This window comes from Myotis nattereri (assembly GCF_964212035.1).
Source record: "Myotis nattereri genome assembly, chromosome: 11".
NCBI classification, from domain to species: domain Eukaryota; kingdom Metazoa; phylum Chordata; class Mammalia; order Chiroptera; family Vespertilionidae; genus Myotis; species Myotis nattereri.
The window spans coordinates 63,604,353-63,624,747 of record NC_138086.1 but is presented as its reverse complement, the minus strand read 5'-3'; the positions used below and the strand labels follow the sequence as shown (position 1 = coordinate 63,624,747).

Here is a 20,395-nt window from a genome sequence, read left to right as displayed (position 1 = left end):
ACCTAAGCTCTCAGTGTAATCATGACTTCTATCTGCTTTAGAAAGATGTATCCAGCCTTGCTTTTCAGTTCATGTCAAGATTCCAAGATAGGAACAACAGATATTTCAAGAAAAGAATAGAGCATTGTCAGTAAACATTTTTTTTTAGTTTATTATGGAATAAGAAGTCACACCAAAATGTAGTGACTTAAACACCGTAATGTATTATTCCTCACAATGATATTGAGGGGATGGGCTCAGCCAGGTGGTTCTTCTGATTCAGATGATTGAGACTGAGGTCGCACATGCAAATGCATTCAGGTGAGAGTTTGGTAAAAGCTAGGCTATCCAAGATGGTCTCCTCTCCTCCAGGGCTCTCTCCAGATGGCCTCTAACCATGCAGTGTCCTGGCCTGGCCTTCACAGCATGAGGGCTGGTCCCCCAAATTGAGAAGCAAAAGATGCCGATCCTTGTAAACCCAGGGTTCCAAAGTCCATGGCATTCTCTGGGTCAAAGCAAATCACAGAGCAAGGCCAGATTCATCTTGATGGGACGAATAGCAAAGGAATGTTGAACTAAATCAGTGTGTCTCAACCCTTACAAATACAGATCCCCAGGCCCTGTCTCCAGTTATTCTGACTTTATTGGTCTGAGGTAGGACCTGAGCCTCAGTATTTGTCTTAGAGAATTCTAATACATAGCTTTGTCCTTTGTATGTGCTTTGTCCCTTTATTGGTACTAAAATGGCCTTCATCTTGCAGGAACCCTGTGTGGCTTATGTTTGGATACACTTCCACTCTGATGCCTAACGTGTTTTCTAAACCCTGACCTATGATATTTACTTCCAGGCCTACCAGAAACCTGAGAACATAGTTTTACTCTTAACAAACCAGGCATTGAGCAGAAGCATCGCATTTAGCAAAGTGCCCCTTGTCCACAGTGTCTACTGGTGTGGCGCTGTTTCTCTGAAATCTTCAGCCAAGACCTGAAGTCAAATTTCAGACCACAGTCTCCACCATGCATTGTAGATTTACAAGTGGCCTTTGTTCTCTCAAAACACCGACAGACCGTAGGTAATTCAGACTTGTAGAAAAACTATTTCATTCATTCAAAACATTAGCTTCCTTTGCCCAGCCGAGTTTTTGCCCTATACCGAAACAGCATGGTCCTCGCATGCAGTGTGTTTAGGTAGCAATGTATGCGTGTTCCTGTCCAACACAGACACCATTCGATCAAGCATGGTCTACTGTAAACACCATCCGCAGGGGTTCTCAGCAACATGTGGTCCACCAGTCACAGTGAACGTGTTCCTGGATATTACGTCCTTATTCTTTGTTCCTGGATGTTAATTATTGGTCACATGCTATAATGGACGGATACAACTAATTCTATGTCAAAGCAAGAATTCAAATGCATCGATTAGACTGCAGCCTTATCAGGAATAAGCTTAGCACTTCCAGGAGGTGATCGTCAGGTTATTGAAGAAGGGTTCTTAACCTGGGTTCAGGCCTGTGCTTAGGATTCAAGGGGTCAGTGAACTCAGATGGGGGAAAAAAATTGCAGCTTTATTTGTACTAACCTCTAACCAAAACAGCATTTCCTTCCATTATGAATTTTAAAATTTAGCATTTCCTGCCATTATGAGTGTAGGCAACAAACCACAGCGGCATTGGCAGTGCCTTTGACTTTGTCACCAATAGAAAGCAGAAGTATTTCCATATCAAATACATATGCTGTTGCAAATACCTTGAAACAATGTTTATGGCCATTGCTACTTTAAAATTATAGTAGTTATCAGACCCATTGGTAGTTCTTATTGAATGTGTTCATATAGAAATATGTATATTAATATATCACAAATTTGTTTATTAGATTGATAATTTCAATGAAATGGCTTCATGTGTGATCTATTTTATTATATACTAGAGGCCCAGTGCACGAATTTGTGCACAGGTGGGGCCCCTCGGCCTGGCCTGCACCCTCTCGCAATCTGGGACCCTCGGGGGATGTCAGACTGCCAGTTTTGGCCTGATCCCCACAGGCCAGGCCGAGGGACCCCCCCACCAGTGCACAAATTCGTACACTGGGCCTCTAGTATGCATATAAGATCTTTGGTTAATCTCTTCCCCACCCCCCCTTCCCTCTGAGATTCATCCCTCTGTTCCATGTTTCCATGCCTGTGCATTGAGTGTCTCCCCCCTGGTGGTCAGTGTGCATCATAGCTACTGGTCAAATGGTTAAATGGTCACTTAGGCTTTTATATAGATAGATATTTATATATTATACATATTACACTATATATATGACATTTAAATTAGACTATTTGAATTGTTAAAAATAATTTATAGACCCTCACCAAACCAAACTGCAAACGACCTTTGGTGACTTCAGATAGAGAAGTTATGAGCTTAGCTATCAAGTAGACTTGAATTTTATTTCTAATGTATTTCAATGGCAACTCTACTTCTACTATCACCATACTTCAGTGACCTTGTAGTATAGGGATTAGGGCTAGATACTATGTCAGGCCTGGTTTCCCTCCTTGTTATACCACTTACTAGTTGTGTGACCTTCGGAAAATTACTTAAGCTCTCCAAGAGATTCCTCATCTGTGAGGTTGGGATAATATTAACACCTACCTCTCTCACAGAAGGATTATTAGGATTAACTGAAAGAATGCTTATACATTACTTGACACTCTACCTGGCAGCTAGTAAGCATGTAATATTTATTCCTACAGCCTTTATTGATGTCCAGCATTAATCTGTTTTCACAGAGCAAGCAGCTCTTCCCCTAAGAGCGTCCTTAATAGATACTGGGTTTTAAAGGCTCAGATGATGAAATGGGCTAAATATTATTTATCAGAAAGGTCTGGCCCTACTGTAATTGTATCCAGTTTCAGCTTCACTGTAATAAGGAAACTCTTGCTGAGAAATGGAAGAAAGAGAGAGGGCTGTGAGGGATTCTGCATTTTGCTCCAGGGCAGTCTAATGATAGTACATAGAAGTGGCTGCATCACGTAATGAGATGTTTCTAAGGCACTGAGTTCCTTCTAGTTGAACAATAATCTGAACCATCCCTGTTGACAATAAATGGAGCACCCAGCCTTTTTGTTTTTGTTTTTCCACCTGGACTTAGCTTCTAACATATGGAAACAGAGAAGAGGAGGAATATGGAGTTTAGATTAGAGAGGAAAAAACAATCCAGAAAAAAATACAGTAAAATATTTGGCAACTTGCTCTTCTGCTGTCCAGCATGGAGATGTGGGTGTTTGTTTTTGTTCCTAACATTTATTTTTTTATGCAGCAACCGGAGTCCCGAGGTTTAGGTTCTGGCAGCAGCTCTGTCTCCTTAGAGCTGCTTTCCAGAAGGGGACTTCCCATGGTTGCCTTTGTTTCTATTCAGTTGCTTGTCTATCTCCTCCCGTTTAGTTTTTAGACTGACGGCCCATCTCCTCATCTCTGGGTTGGGCAGAAGAAAATAGCAGAGCAGAGAACATGTTAAATTTCTTAAAGATTTATTTTTTGTGAGTTGGCAGCATCAGTAGGTGGCTTTTCTTTTCTTAAATTAAAAATTGAATAATAGCCAAAGAATATGTATAATATTTGTGTAAAAGTAAACAGACAGTGGTAAATGAACACCCTTAGACTTAGCCAGCTGGTTTAAGAAATGCAACATTATCGTGAGTTTGCCCTCCCCAATCCCATCCCCTGTCCTCACTGTCCTAGATTTTGTTTTCACCATCCTTTTCCCCTTTTTAAAAATTAATAGTTTTACTATAGATATGCATCTCCATAAATAGACATATCTCCATAAACAATATTTTACTTTTCATGTTTAATCTTAGAGGAAGCGATTGCTCTGTACGTATTTTGCAATAACATACTTTTGCTATGCAATGCTTTGTGAGATTCCCCCATGTTGATATGTGCAGTTGCGCCTCATCCTTTTTCATCGCTGCATAACATTCTATTGCATGCTTATATTCTCTGTCCATTCCATTGCTACTGGACATTTGGGTTGTTCCCAGTTTTCTGCAATTACAAATTTTGCTGCTGTGAACATTCTTGCACATGTCTCCTTGTGCCCTGCGTGTAAGAGTTTCTGTAAGAATATTGCCTAGAGGTGGAATTGATGAGTTTACAGGATTCAAGCATCTTCAACTGCATAAGATAATGCCAACTTGTTTTCTAAATTGATGTATTCTTGCCAGTAATGTGTAAGAATTCTAGTTATTACACTGTTATCATCAAATCTTGGACTTGTCTCTAGTCTTTCCCTAGGGCTTCAGTTGAAGAGGGGATTGATGTTCTTCCCATGTCTAACACTCATGGTTTGCCTTCTTCTTCTCTTGCTGTCTTTCCCATCTTCTTCTCTGGCTACCATCAGACTGAGACCAGCATCCACGCACAGTGACAGGGTGCAGGGAACATGGCATGTCTAAGTGTTGGTGCTGCTTTGGTTTTGCAGAAGCATTTTTCATTCAGGATGTCCTGAGCTGAGGTTGGCTACCAAAATATCCAGCTCAAAAAAAAAAAATCAGAAATGTATTCTTTTGGCATCGTTTTACATCCACTCGCCCACAGTGGCTCAGTATAAGAAGCAACTAGATAAAATAGACAGATTTCAACTCACATCGTGGATTTGCAGGCAAGCCCCAGACTGTCTGGGAGGACCTGAATATTTTTCCGACACAGCACGAGGCCCCTCACTTCCATTATTTTTCCATTAAAACAACAAGGAAGGGAAGTTATTTAGAAGTTGCTTTGCTATGAGTCTTACCAGAAAATTAAGAAAAATTGTAATTGGCAAATATTACTCACCTAGTCCCTTAGCTAGCATTTCTCACATCTGCCTTCCAATAGCCTTCTCATTGCCATGGCTTGATTCATTTCCCAGTGTTCAACACAGAAACCACACAGAATTACTTAACAAGAAAAACACTGATTTTATACAGCATTTTGGAGACACTAGAAAAAAATGATGGCTACCCCACATTATAAATTCTAAAATAAAATAGTTTCTCCCTGTGGTGTTTTAAGAAAAGGCAGAAGTTTTAAGAGTTGCTGTTGAACAACTCTCTAAATATGTGTTTTATGTTGTTGTTTGAATGTTTTGCCTTTTACAAGGGCCTCCATAGCTGTTCTTAACTAGTCTCCCTCCTCTCCAATCTCCCCTCCTCTCTGCGCTTTTTCCGAAAGGCAAGTCTGGTTGTGTTTTCCCTCGTTTCAAACCTCTCACTGACTCTGCTACCTGCAGAATCGAGTCCAAGCTCTTTACTGGAACAGTGATGATGGTTGGTCTGGCCTCAGCTTCCTTCCCCAACCTGACCACTCACTCTCCCTTTTTCCCAATTAGAATTTTGAGAAAGAAAACAAAACACCTTATAATTTTCCAAACTCCCCCTGCTGTTTCGTCAGCCAGCAGTTCCCATGGGATGCCTTCCCTCTTCCTCATAAGGCCCTTTCTCCTCGACTGCCTGGAAGCCTCCATGTGCCGTTCAAAGCTAAGCTGCAGCATCACCTGTAGGAAGCCCCCCTCCTAGAATGCCTCCCTGTCCTCTCTGGGTCACTTTCCCATTGCAGGACCGCACTGGGGTTACTTTTATCTCTGTAGTCACCTTCCTCCCCTGTTCCACACTGAGCTCCTTGAGGACAGGAATGATGTACGCTTTCTGTTGGGAGCAAGCCCTTAGCACAGATCCTGGCACTCAGTAAATGTTCAGTGAATTAGAATTAAAATCAAACTGGCCCCTGCCGCATGCCTACACCCTTCTCGTGTGTGTGTGTGTGTGTGTGTGTGTGTGTGTGTGTGTGTGTCAGAGCCAGTAGCAAGAGCCCTGCACGCGCTCTGAGTGGCTGTGAGTATCTCTGAGCCCACGTATTCTTCTCAGTTCTCCCATCCGACTACGCCAGGGCTGGTTCCCGCTTGAACCTTGCCCACTGTACTAACTCTTGGAAACTTAGTCCAAGTTCCTCCTTTATCCTCTGCTCACTGGACAGCAGGTGTTGGGTCCCAGCCCCTCTGCCTGGGCCTGGCCCTCCTAGGACCCTGGGTCTTAGACGGAGAAGCCATGAGAGGTTGTGGGTGTATAAGAATGAGTCTTTATTGCTGAAGCCAGTGGCCATATAGCCATCAGACAAGAACAGTCCTCACAGCAAAGTCCATAGAGGCAGGCAGCCGGACACCAGCTGGAAAACATCTTCCCCATAAAGCAGCATCAGCCTCTGTACCCACAGCTATTATCTGAGCAGCCGCACGCTGCCTCCTGGACTCACTGCCTCACATCGTAGCGGTACCTGAGCTCTCCGGCTCAGTAGCTTCCCCTGTCTCTCCTGCCCAGCTGCTCTCTCTAGCAGACTTCTTCTCACTCCATCCTCAGCTGACTCCAGCCTGCTCCAGCTAACTAGCCGGCCAGTTACCTACTTTTACACTATTTAGACAAAGAAGGCTTGGTGCCAATAGTTATATCAATCATATTGGCTACTGAAGGGCACAGTGTACCGTGCATCCTTGCACCCGCTCATGGTATCTTGGCCTGATTAGGAATCCCAGGCTCAGAGTCCTTGAACATCCCGCTTAGGTACATGCCCAGAGCGGCCTTTGGCCATTCTGGTGTATTGATAACAAGGCCTCTGAGCTCCCACTGGCCTTGACTCTCCGGGGACCTGGCATGGTTCCCAGTGTGTGTCTGTGTGTGTGTGTGTGTGTGTGTGTGTGTGTGTGTACTACAATTCTCAAGGAATGCTATTGTCACTCCCCAATTGTACACACCACAATGTCTTCTAGGAAACAGACTAGACATGAGGAGATAATGAATAGTTCAAAACAATCCGCTCTGAGCCAAAGGATGCACTGCTGATGTCAGCTGAAGACTATTTCCTTTCCGTGTGACATAGGGGGAGGGGGGGAGCATCCTGGGAAACCAATTTATGGAAGGTGGTGTAAAAGCTTCATTATCTCAGGGGCTGACTGCAGTGTCATCTCCTTTTAAAATATTGAATCCTTGCTATTTGATTTATTTTCCTTTCCTTAAAAAAGGACACAGCTTGCTTCCTGAAAACAAAGGAAATAATAAACAATAGCAACTCCTAATTTTACTCTGATTATTTGCCAAGAGTCCTCTTGGTTTATGTGATTCTTTTGCAATAGAGAGGACTTATTAGCATAAAAAGAATGCTTCTAAATTAAGCTACCCAAATATGCACTTAGCTAATTCTCAGGGAGCTAATTAATTTATTGTATTATTTAAAACATAAATTGGATAGCAGATCTATTTACTGAGGTATAGCTGCTAGGCAATGATGCATAATCTTCTCTTAACTGTTGAGTGGTTTTTAATACTCTATTGAAATTTCACAGAGAACCATTTCATTATAGGAAGTGAATAAATACGAAGAAATTTCACATCTAAAGTATTATCCACACATGGAGGATGGGTTTTAAAAATTAATACTATTTGAGGAACAAAGAAGGCACTGGATTTGCTTTTTAAACAGTGACCTTTTTCTGTTGTTTAATTTAAGGAAGTGTAGCCAGAGTCACGAAATCGCTTGTGGGGATGTTAAACAGAGCCAGAGAGTTAACAAAGTGGAGGGTGGAGTCAGGTAGAGAAATGGACAGGGGAACGAAACAAAATAAAGTTATGTTAAGACTGTCCCATTGTCCCCTGGACTTGCTTTGGTAGTAAAAATGGTGTACCTTGTTTTCTTTCAAGTACCAGTAATGGCATCAAGAAAATGCTGTGCCCTTTGGCATATTCTGTATCTGAAATTCCTGGAACCTGGGGACATTTTCAGGTCTGGGGTCCCCTTAGGCTGGGGGGTCAGGAACACAGTTAAACCTAGAAGCCCTGTCTGGTCAGTTGTCCCAAACAGACCCGCTCTGGAGGGTCTCAAGAGCTCTGACACCAGCGGAGGTTCCGTGAACCCGGTGGTGTGGCTTTAACATGACTCTTGCCAATTTCACTGGAACTAAGGGGGGGCGCAGGGTTGGACACAGGCGACAGGGCCTTCTCACCTTCCTGCGGGTATTTGCAACCGGCCCGTCTGATTTCCTGAGCCAAGGTGTGAGAGACACTTCGGCCTATGAATGCAGATTGTAAAGGTAGATACTGAGGAAGGGTCATTAATTTACCCATTTGGGTGGATGTTTCTTTGATTGATTTTGAGAAAGAGGAAGAATGCCGAAATATTTCATCTTTCCCCAGTAGAGCCAAAACATCAGAGAACCAGTGGCCTGAGGGTGAACGGGGTGGGGAGGGAGGAGAGATGCCGATCTGTAGTGGTTGTCAATTTCCTTGGTGGGAATACTCCCACCACGGCGGGGCTCAAGCTACCAAAGTGACGTCCTGGATGTGGAGCGGGGCAGCGATGTGCACAGGGGCAAGAGCCCAGCCCTCCGCTGTAAAACCAGTCTGCAATGTTTGCGAGAGACACAGTATTAGCAGGCTGCCTCGCGCTGGCATCCATGTTCCCCAGAAGTGGCGAGTGAGTCAGGCTCTCGGTCCTCAGGACACTGCCGGTTAGAGCATTCCCTGCTGCCCCTCTGCCCTCTCCTCCCACTCAGTCTGTCCTCAAAGAAAAACAACAAATGCAGATCGTAAAGCCAGATACTGAGGAAGGGTCATTAATGACCTGGATTGTGCTTTTTATCCTCTCGTGGCTGTCAAATATAAAACTGGACATGGAGGAAGTGGAGTTTCTATTACTTTTTAATTGCATCAAATCCTTTTGTTGTTAAGTGGGTTCTTAAAAGGGAAAAAAGACAGAACAGCTTTCTCTCATTCTGCTAAGACAAGTAAGGTCTTGCTCGCTTGACATTTCTGTGTGGAGAGAAGAGGGTGTTTGGCATTGAATGTGGCGGAAGGGGGTGGAGGGAAAGAATGGGGCAGATCCTGGTGTTGGCAGCCTTAGGGCTAAAACTCACTCTCAGTAGTTAAGTCGAGTCTATTGACAGAAGCTGGAGCTCGTGTTCAAGCTGCTTTCTTACTGTCACTGGGACCTTGCCCACGGGAAGGAGGGATTCATTGCATGGAAATGAAAGAAGCCTGGAAGAGAAATATGCCCCTCCTGAAAAATTTCTTATAATCCTTTCTTTCTGAAAAGTATAGTAATGCATTTTGTAGTTATTACTATCTCTCTATATAAAAGGCTAATACGCAAAATGTTCCCTTGGGAGTTCGACTGGGAGAAAGGGAGTTCAATTGCTCGCTATGACATGCGCTGACCACCAGGGGCAGTGTGGAACATGGCAGGCAACCAGCAGCAGCAGGGTGCTGAGGGAGTGAGGGAAGGAGGAGGCAGGGAGGCAAAGAGGTGGGGAACCTGATAGGGCCTAGGGACCCTACCCATGCACAGATTTCGTGCACCAGGCCTCTAGTTGTAACATATGCTCTTCCTTCACTCTTGAAAGGAAAACTATTCCTTTGACCATAAAAAGTCAGTCAATAGTAGTATGATGACCACTGCTTGAGTGCTTATTATTTGTCTATATGGCACGTGATTCAAGCTTAATCCGTATCTGTGGGCTGAATGCCATGTGGCATTCTATATGCATTCTCTCTTTGAATCCCCACAGCAGATTAAATATCCTTAGAATGACCAACCATCCTGGCTTGCCTGGCACTTTGCAGTTTTTAGCACTGAGACATCTGTGTTTCCAGAAGCCCCTCAACCCTAGCCAAACTGGGACAACTGGTCACCCATATTTTAACTTCATTTTACAGATGAGAAAGTAGAGGCAGTTAAGTCCCTGGCCAAAGTCATAGAGCTGGGCTTAAACCCAGACTGCTGGACCCTGAGCTTATGGTCTTCACCAGCAGGCATGCTCTTCTGGGGTGGGTTGGTGTGACACACGCTATTGTGACATAGGCAGAAGTGGAAATCCTAAATTACAATATTGTTGCAACTGATTAAGCAAGACGGTGCCTCTGGGAGGCCTTTGGGAACTTTAAAGCAATACCAAACGTAACTACTGACTACTCTAAGAGTGTCTGCCACTGCAAGGGCCACATGTAAGTGAGCGAAAGCAGCCTCCCTCTCCTATTTAATGATCACTTGCTACATTAGCGGTGTAGAGTTGTAAATCTCAGGAGTTAACCCTGGGTGTCATGGGAGTAACTGTGAGCCTTGATTTCTGCTTTGTTTTTTGTGTATTTTTTTTTAAGTGACTTGCCTCATTTTTTGTTGACAGGTGGCTGCTAACAAGCTTTGGCTTGTTTTTAATTCTCCTTCCCAAGTACCTTTACATTTTAGTATATTTTTTATTTGAGTGCATATTTATTTTACTTCTACATATGGGTAGTTTCTGAAAGCTAACAAATAAGATTTCATAAATATGCAATGGAATAAAAAATAGCAAAAGAATTTAGTGTAAGTCAGAAGCCATAACAAACAAGGTTCTCTTGTGTCTCCATCATTCCATCGTTACACATAAGAACTATAAATCTCCCGAAACCGGTTTGGCTCAGTGGATAGAGCATCGGCCTGCGGACTGAAAGGTCCCAGGTTTGATTCCGGTCAAGGGCATGTACCTGGGTTGCGGGCACATCCCCGGTGGGGGATGTGCAGGAGGCGGCTGGTCGATGTTTCTCTCTCATCGATGTTTCTGACTATCTCTCTCCCTTCCTCTCTGTAAAAAATCAATAAAATATATTAAAAAAAAAAAGAACTATAAATCTATCCCGTCGCCTGCCTCCCCAGCCTGCATCTCCCAGGGGCTTCTTTTCTTCTGTCTTGGTCCATGTCAACATTTTTTGTGAAAAAGCCTGCAGTGGGGAGCATGTGTGTGTGGCTTGGGGGGGCTGCTTTCACTTCAGCTTTATATATAATTAATCACTAATTTCCCTGCTTCCACCCCAACATCCCTCTTTTCCTTCCCCTTCTCATCGCCTGTGCTGTGAACCTACATCACTGCTCACCTGAACAGCTAGTCGCCTCACTTGCCCCAGTATCATTTCATTCCTCAGCCCATGCTCAGTCATCTTTCTATAATGCAAATCTGAGCATTTCCCCACCTGGACCCTATATCACCCTCTGGGAGAGTAAACCCATAGAGGCAGAAAGCTGAGCAGTGACTGTCGGGTCCTGGCAGGGAGAGGGGAGAGGGAGCGATGGCTAATGGTAATGGGGCCTTTGTGATGAAAACATTCTGCAGCTAGATAGTGGTGACGGCTGCACAGCATTGTGAACGCACTAACTGCTACTGACTTGTTCACTGTGAAATGCTTAGAAGCGTCATTTCCTTTTATGTCACACATTTTATTTTAACACACACACATCCTATCAGATAAGGTCGATGCATCTCAGCAGCATGTCTCTCAGGGTTACCTGTTCACCCTCCCTCTGTTTTCCCGGGCCCCAATTGGCAGGTTAAGGCATGGGCACGTGCCATGAGTTTTATGCCCCAATGCTCACACACACACAGTTTCCTCTGTCTGCGATGCTGCCCACCCCTCACCCACTCTCCACAATCTGTCCAGTGATCTGTTTCCTCCAAGACTCCCATGCACGCCCCGGCCATCCACATCCACGCGCCCACTGGGAATTCCCCTCTATATTTTGTCCCCTAAAAAGGCATGACTGGGAAATCCTTTACTGCCGAGTCCATGTTTCTAGTTCCAGGCAGAATTGTACAGTTTTCTAAAACACAAAGTGAATTGAGGTTTTAACGTGTTTTATAGAACCCTTTTAAAATCCATGACATGTTTGTGACCCCTGGAACATCTGGAACACATGAGTCCGGCGGTTTTGGCTCCAGTGTGGAAACAGCCCAGACATACAGTTTCTGGTGATGAGGCCATTTCCATCCAGGGAGCCCTGAGATTAATCTTGTCACATTTAAACAGGTGATCGCAGCCTTGTCACATCTGGTTGCACACCTTAAAGACTGTGGCGTGGCCTGTGCCCTCGATCTGTGAGTGGGAACAGCGTGGCGGAAAACAACAGAGGGGCTATTTGTCAGCACGCATACATTTGTTCCTGAGGCTGACATCGGCAGCATGCTGGCTGTGAGTCTGCTGGAGAGCATCCTTTGAGGACCTGTGGCGAGTGAAAAAGCCTTTGTTCCTGCTTTCCTTTCCCATCTTAACGACACCCTTTTTTTAATGGTGTTTGGTCATTCCACGTGGCAGCTCAGCATTGGACTGGGGTCAGGCAGGTCTCTGAGAATAAGAATTATAATACCCAGCTGTGTCGTCCCTTCCTGACCACATGATTATCATGAACATGGTGTGTGTGACTGTGTGTGTGTGTGTGTGTGTGTGTGTGTGTGTGACTGTGTGGGTGTGTGTCTGTTAGTACCAGGAGTGCACACCATCAGGAAGAAATAAGGTGAGGTCATGCGTAGGTGTTAAACAAATTTCTGTTTGTAGTCCCCCACGAAGTACATAGAGAATTGCCTGATCTGTCACAGGATAGACACGGTTCTTCTAAATAGTAGTTCTCACGGAGGAGTCTCTGGACCAACAGCATCAGCATTCCCTTGGAATTGTTGGAGATGCACATACTTAGGCCTTGCCCCCGCCCTTCAGAACTGGACCCTCGACGGGCAGGGCCCAGGAGTCCACTCAACCAACTCAGGTGTTTTTATGCACGTTCAAGTTTTAAACAACTTCCTTCAACCAAGATTGTTGATGTTAACATGGGAAGACAATATTCGAGGGTAGCTGATACAAGCATTTCGATGCTGCATTTTGAATAAGGATAGTTGTTAGGAGAATAACGACAGTGACTAATATTTCCTGAGTATCTCCCCAGGCCACACAGCGTGCTCAGTGTCCCTTGGGCATGATTCCATTAATTTCTCACACAGTTCACAGCTGTCCCCAGTGGTGATACTTCTTTCCCTGTCCTACAAAGAAACTGAGGCTTAGAGGGGTTCAGTTATTTGGCCAAAGTCACAGCTTGTCGTGCCTGGAGTCACGTTCCTATGCCCTCACTCCCCCGAGCCCTGGCCTTACCACACTGTGCTGTCCCCATTGGCTGCAGGCTGGCCCTGGACAGAGGAGGACCTTAGCTCTGGGGTAGTCGGTTTATTGCTGTTCTGGACCACGGCTGCCAAACTCATTTCCAGTTGAAGCAGCTGGGTTTTGTCACAAACATGACTTCATTAAGTGTCCTCTGCTGAGCTGAAGTTGCATAAAAATCCCTCATCGGATTCCTGCCAAGGCCAGAGATTTGGAGGGGAATGTACAGGAAGAGAATTGTACCCTGAGAGTGTGGAGGCAGCGAGAGTTTTCCTTTAGAGTCATCTGCAGGGGCCCTTGTCACACATCTATTTACTTTCCGTCTGTGACGAGTGGGGCATGGTGGGTTTCCAGACGCAAGCCTGAACACACATGATAGGTGAGCCCCGCTCGCTGTCGCTGCAGCAGGGCACAGCGGGCCCCCGATGGAGTGTAACACAAAGCAGGTGTTTCCAATTGCATAGGAGGAGCAGGTGCAATCTCCTGTCTGGAGTGGTGGTCTCCTTCCCTCACCTGCCGCAGCGGGCTGTTGAGAAGTGGGTGAAATGTTCTGTGACTAAGCTGTAAAGTTTGGCCCAAGAGTAAGGAATTATGGTATCAGTACAATGATTTGATTTAAAACACTGGTGTTTGCATCAGAAGCCAGGGTTCTAGCTAATTCTCTCACTTGCAATTGTGTGGATCGGACAAGCCACCTAATAGCTCCAAGTAGCTCAGCCACCTTGACTGAGCTGGTGTGAATGCTGGTGTGAATGCTCTCTCATCATTTGTAGGTGCACAGCTTGCAGAGCTGCAAAGTATAATCCATCCAGCCACATTGATCCCTCTTGCCTCACAGCAAGGGTGCGTGTAGGTGGTGGGTGGGGGGTTCATATCATAAATGCACTATGTAATATATGTGTACTTTTTCTGCCTCAGTTCCTGCCAGGCTGGAGCAGGTAAAATGGGCCCAGCCTCTTTGGAAGGGCCTTGTCAAAGTGAGTTTTAATTTCTGGGTGTGATTCAGCAGCTAGAAGTTACTAATGTGATGCTGGTGCTGCGTGTGTTCACTCCCTCCGTCCACTGCTAACCCTGTGTTCTCCATGTGCCATAGGACAGCACAGGCCAGGCCGGTCTCTCCTGCATGTGGCCTCCTGACACTCAATGTCAGCCCTTTCCTGTTGGGGCTTGAATCATGAAGGCCTCCCTGTCCTCTCTTTGGGACATTTGCTGAACCTCAAGGCTTTCGAGTGCAGAAACTGGTCCCCCTTTTGCCAGTGGGGAGCCTAGCACAAGGGTGGATCCTTTGTGGGTCCATGTGTGGGTCTGAGTTCACCTCAACTAGATGTTTTAAGAATGTTTTTTACACCCTGAGAGGGCTTACAGGTGTCCATTGCTATCCAAACGTGGTGAGTCTACACTTAAGGCTAGTGCATGCTATTGTGTGTTTATATTGCACACAACTTGGGAGAAAGTGTACTGATACCTCCACTTGACTTTGAAATGTGTCAAAAAGTAAGGTGGAGCCCTAGCCGGCTTGGCTCAGTGGATAGAGTGTCAGCCTGCGGACTGAGGGGTCCCAGGTTCGATTCCGGCCAAGGGCATATACCTGGGTTGCGGGCTCTATCCCCAGTAGGGGTGTGCAGGAAGCAGCCGATCAATAATTCTCTCTCATCATTGATGTTTCTATCTCTCTCTCCTTCTCCCTTCCTCTCTGAAATCAATAAAGAAATATATTTTAAACAAATAAGGTGGATTCATACACAAATAGTGGTTTCCTTATGCGAGAAAACGAGTAACGTGGGTGTTAATGAGAGAATCTAAATGGTGCCTGTGGAAATCTTTCAAATTTGCTGTATGTTTAAAAAAAATTTCATAATCAAGGGAGAGAAGAATGTTCTAACTCTATGCTGCTCAAAAAAACGGCCTTTTACAATTTCAGACGGCAAGGCTTTTTTCTTTACTTTTTTTGGATAATGACAACGTCCCCTTTATTAATGGTAAAGGCTAATGGGAAGGTGCAGCTCAGTGTGAGGGTCAAGCGGACCAGATCATTGAAGGGTGGAATTGGGTACATTTCTCCCCAGTTGCAGACAGAGCTGACCTGGGTGTGTCGCCCCAAGACAGGGCCTAACCAGGTAAGAATGATAGCACAGCAGAGGGTCGGGGAGAGCGGACAGCTCTTAGCTCCCTCCCAAGTGGAGAAAGACAAGGAGAAATTTTCCAGTTTTATGCAAGGTAATGATGAACCCAACTTTGTGTAAAGTTAAATAACTACACAACTTCAAAACTTTCCCACCTTAAAGTACCTATTATTGAAGCTGTCAAAAGCAAGACATTGGCATAGCCCAAGGCATGGATTTCTAGAACATGTTCTATGTTCATATAGGCTTTCAGAATACTTCAGTCTAAATCAAACTTTTCATTTATTTAGAATATGCATTTCTCAATATTTCAATTTTTCTTTCTTTTTCTCCTTTCAGGTCATTGTTCGAGGCGGAGGACACATTTTACCCTATGACCAGCCTCTGAGATCTTTCGACATGATCAATCGATTCATTTTTGATAAAGGGTGGGATCCTTATTGATGGATAAGCTGCTTTTCTCAAAGAGTATGTCAAGGGTTGGAATCTTTAATAAGAAAATTTTCAAAATGGAAAATGTCATACAAATAAGAAAACTATCTTTTTCTACCTGCAAAATGTTTCTCATCAATAAAAATTACCCTTGAAATGATAAGTGAGGTTCTGTTATGTTTCATTACAAAATTAACTTTCAGGAAATGCCGTGGATGAGTGCGAATTACATCTTTGAACTTAAAAGGTGGAAAGAATGGATTCTGAGGCACTGATTCAGATACATATGGATAAATGGGATGTTGGGACCTTGAAAAGGAATTTTTAATTTCTCCTAAGAGTATGTTAAAAGTACAATAAATGAATAGAGCTGTAACAACATCTTGTTCTATAAATAATAGTGTTTCCTCAGATCACACATATGCAGGGGTTTGGTGAATATTATTGGATAAGAGTAGCTGAATTATTACCCCAAAGGAACAGGTGAAATTAAAACAGTGGTGGGGAAGAGATTCTGGAATGTAGAAAGTCTTAGCATGAAAGGTAGCTTGGAATTCCTTGAAACGGAAATCTCAGATATCAAAGTAATGATGTACCAACTGATAAGCACAGGATCTTAGAGGTCATACTGAATCTTTGCCTTTCCTTTTTTTCTCTTTAATTTGTTGATTTGTTTGAAGTGTACACGTTTACCAGCAGGCCAGCCACATTAGTTATGAGCCATTTCTAATTTGGTTGGTAAAGTCTGTATGTCTGTTAGGCAAACAAACAATGACCTAATTTTGTATAATTGTTGAAATACCAAAAAGAAAAAATTGAGATAATCTGGCATCACAATATATTTATAAATAGCATACATTAGTAATTTTCCAACTAAAATATCACATCTGGGCCCATCTTTCCTATTTACGCAGCATGTGCTCATATCTTTGAAATTCTACAGCGTGTTTAGCTTTTTCCACATCGTTACCTTCTCATATTACCCATCTACGATTTGGCTCTCTGGAGAACTAAATTTAAAAAGTCAAAGCTTGTTCTTGCTGCAGATACTTTATTGAGTTCTTTTAATATTTCATTTTGTGCCTTATTTCATTCAGGTTTTGATCTTCCTTTGGTTTTTTTTCTTTATACACATATTTCATTGGTCCCATCTACGACAAATCATCAAGTCAAACATTGTGATCAAAAGCAGCTTTAATTATTGCAGGGGGCAAAAAACACTGGAGTGGGATGGAGGAGTGTGCAAAAACGTTTACATAGAGCCCCATCAGCAAGTTGAAACAGTTGTATTTGGTCCCACAGATATGTGGTAGAAAGGGTACCAGCTGTGCCTGGGAGACCTGGGATTTAGCTCTGATGTCACACACGCGCTGATGTTTTTGGATAAGGCCTTTGCGGTACTAGCCTCCCAGAGTCTCCGAGAAGGTGGCCAGGAGAGGAGATTGCTGGGGTTCGCATGCCATTGTAATAGGACCTATTTTAAAAGGATGCCACGACATGATCTAGTCAATCTTCATTATTCATGGATTCCATATGTGTATTCACCTATTCGCTGAAAATGTACTTGCAATACCCAAATCAATACTTGGTGTCATCCAGACACATGTGTAGAATGACAAAAACTTTGAGTCATCCATATGCATGTTGTCAGCTGAGGTCAAGTGAGGTCACACTCTGCCTTCTCATGGCAGCTCTCCTACTGGGAACATAGCCTTTCTTTGGTACACTTAGTGCCACATTGTTCACGTTTTTACTTTTTGTTGGTGATTTTGCTGTTTGAAAGGCTCCTAAGCATAGCGCTGAATTTAAGTGGCCTTAAAATTTATGCTAACAATATAGTATGCTTTCATTTAGAAGGAAGGGAGAAAAGTAGGGGTGAAGAAGGGAGGGAGGGAGGGAGGCACAAAAGGTTTGTAAAGAATAGAGTGTCTTTTTTTATATATATATTTTATTGATTTTTTACAGAGAGGAAGGGAGAAGGATAGAGAGTTAGAAACATCGATGAGAGAGAAACATCGATCAGCTGCCTCCTGCACACAACCTACTGGGGATGTGCCCGCAACCAAGGTACATGCCCTTGACCGGAATCGAATCTGGGACCTTTCAGTCCGCAAGCCGACCCTCTATCCACTGAGCCAAACCGGTTAGGGCTGAATGCTGTCTGCATTGTGCGGAGGCCAGGCCCAGGGAGCTGATTTGACCTTGGGGTTGCAATGGCAAAGGGGCAGAAAAGTGCTTCTACTGCAATGGGCTGTCTGCTGGGAGGCCCCTGGGGAAGGTCTGGAAGGCTCAGCCTTGACCTGGGAGGCTGCTCCCACAGGGTGAAACCAGCCTTCCCTCAGGGTTCGTTTCAGGTGTAAACACCTGATTCTGTGAAATCAGAGGTAATAATATCAGCTCTCCTTTCAAAGTCCCTAAAACGTGCCACATGTCCACCAGACATTACCAGGGAGATGGTTTCCCCATTTCACAGATGCGGTCCTGGAACTTCACAGATACAAGGACACTTGCCTGGGTTTCTACAGCCAATGGCGGAGCCAGTTCCCATGCAAAAGCAGGTGTCTCTCCTCAAACCCATCCTCTTCCCACGGAGGAGAAGGACACTGCCTCCCCACCCTGAAGCTCTCTCACCTGATGACATCTGGGGGTCAGGATCGGTGACCCCCACCTGGGGCTTGGGTGTGCACCATCATGAAAAATGTGCTTCATTTTGAAAGTTGTGTAAAGCAGATTCTTAGAAACTTCTAGACGCAGTATCTGCCCTGCCCCAGAGGAGCTCATTTAAATTGAAAGTGTGACTCTCTGGAAAATACCGAGAGCTTTCATTTAATTACTGATTGATGTGAAGCTCCAAGGTTGTCTTTTCTCATCCACCCAAAACCTGATTCACAAGGCCAGAAACCAAGACCTGAAGTCCGGTGACCAACGGCTTGATGTGCCCACAATTTACTTTGGAAAATCGGCATTCTTTTTCTTCATGGGAATGGCAGGACCCCCACCTACTGGTACTGCTGCTGACACGTGGGCCATGGCGGTGTCGGTCTTTATGCCAGGTAAGCCTCTGGTTCTAAGTGCAGAAACTAGTTCATGCTCCATGAGGAGCCTCTGGGGGCTGACTGCAGGCCCCCCAGGCTGGCTGCAAAGATGACTGGAGGCTGGTTCCACTCCAGCCTCACGGGAAGTTAGTGCCCCGGGATGAAATGCCGCTCCCAGCGCAGATGTGCTTACGTTTTCCTGCACACTGTAGCGGCCATTGCTGTAATCATTGTGAAGATATAAAAAACATTCAGAAAGCCAACCTGAAAGTGATGGATTTTGTTGCCCCGAAGACACCAAAACCTAGGACTTGAAAGCAGGCCGTGATGGTTTATATCCGCTTGATCCCCAGGAAAGACATCTGTTCAATCATTTTAAAGGGATTTTTGGCAAGTTCAGGAGTGTGACGTGGGGCCTTCTGCATTCCCCCGGGCTCTCTGCACTGGAGAGGCCCGGCCTCTGGCTGCTGTTCAAATGGATTTCACAGGAAAATTCATTGTATCCAGCCAGATCTTTTGGGCAAATCTCAATCTTTTTCTTAAATCTTTAATTTTCAAATTGTACATGGCAAAAATTAAGTGAATCTTCCCCCCCCGCTCCCACCAACCCCATACCGTACCCAGTGGTGACCACTGATAACTCATGCCAGGCTAAGGGAGGGTGGGTGACCTTGAACTCAGCACCACCAAGACTGCACTCAATGGAGAGAGATAATTACCCTCCCTGTAAGTGCCCCAGGGTGTGTGACTAGAGGAAAGGGGGCCTGGATGTCACTGGGCAGTCAGGAGCCAACACACATTCACCATGGGAGGAAGTCCAGGCTCAGTAAAGACCAAAGCAGCCTCCACATTTAGATGACGTGCAGCAGGAATTCACATTGGTAACTTCCCTCATTCCCCAACGAATATTTATAACCAAAACTCACTTGTACATCTAGTAATTTTCACTGTTCCTTCAAGTTTTCTTACATGAATAAAAGGGGATAAAGGAAGTAAGCATCTGAGAGAATTGAGGAGTGGGTGGAGGGGGTTGTGTAAAGAGAATAGAAAACTCAGATGAACAGAAAGTCCCCTGGGTCCCTGGCCCCATCCTGGTTACCATCTTCCATGAGGATGGGCTACATTAACGCTCCTGTGTGACTGGATCTGTTCTTGGTGCTAAAGACACAGAGACAAATTTAGCCCACTCCCTGCTCCCAAGACTCTAGCGGGAGTCTAGTGGGAGGAGGGGGCTGTGTGACGGGAAGGTGGGTGGCCACGGTGATAACTGTAATCCCAGAGTGCCACCTGCTTGCAGGAAGGAAGGGACAAAGCAATTTGAGAGCTGAGAATGTTACTCCCAGGGGAAGGAGGGAAGAAGAAGGCTGGAGACTTTGCAGAGGCAGAGACTAGCACGACCAAGGCCTGGATCGTGAGCGGCAGTGTGCTGGGGGCACAGCAAGGCTCTGGGCACTCCTGCGTCTGCCTCCTCTCCGCTTACCACTGACTGTTCAATTATTTTGTTGCAAAATCTGTATTCTCAAATGATTACCGGAAACTTCTGTAGTGAGGACTGACACTCCCACATCCATCTGATTTGAATAAACCCCTAAGGACCATGCTTAGTTTTCCCATCTTGTCCTAGGAGCCAGGGAAGGATGCAGAAGGCAATGTTTCTGCACGTTCACCCGCCACGTGGCTTTGGTGGCACGTGCCATGGCGTTCCTTTATGAAGTTCCCCACACACAATGCAGCGACATATTGGGACAGCTGTCATTTACCAATGGCCCATCTGCCCCAGGAAAAGAAACATTCATTAAGGAGGTCACTTCGAAATGCTTCCATAGTGTGACTCACTGGAGGGAAATGTCAAAGGCTTC

At 44.8% G+C, this 20,395-nt stretch overlaps 1 protein-coding gene across 1 annotated transcript in view; it reads left to right on the top strand.

Annotated features, from left to right (window-relative positions):
- The window catches only part of CPVL (carboxypeptidase vitellogenic like), a 103,043-nt gene extending 87,169 nt beyond the window's left edge, over window positions 1–15,874 (top strand). The window contains exon 13 of the mRNA XM_081102797.1: window positions 15,409–15,874. Coding sequence (XP_080958923.1) covers window positions 15,409–15,513 — 105 coding nt within the window. The 3' untranslated portion in view covers window positions 15,514–15,874. The remainder of the gene's footprint in view (window positions 1–15,408) is intronic.
- Window positions 15,875–20,395: the final 4,521 nt, after the last annotated feature.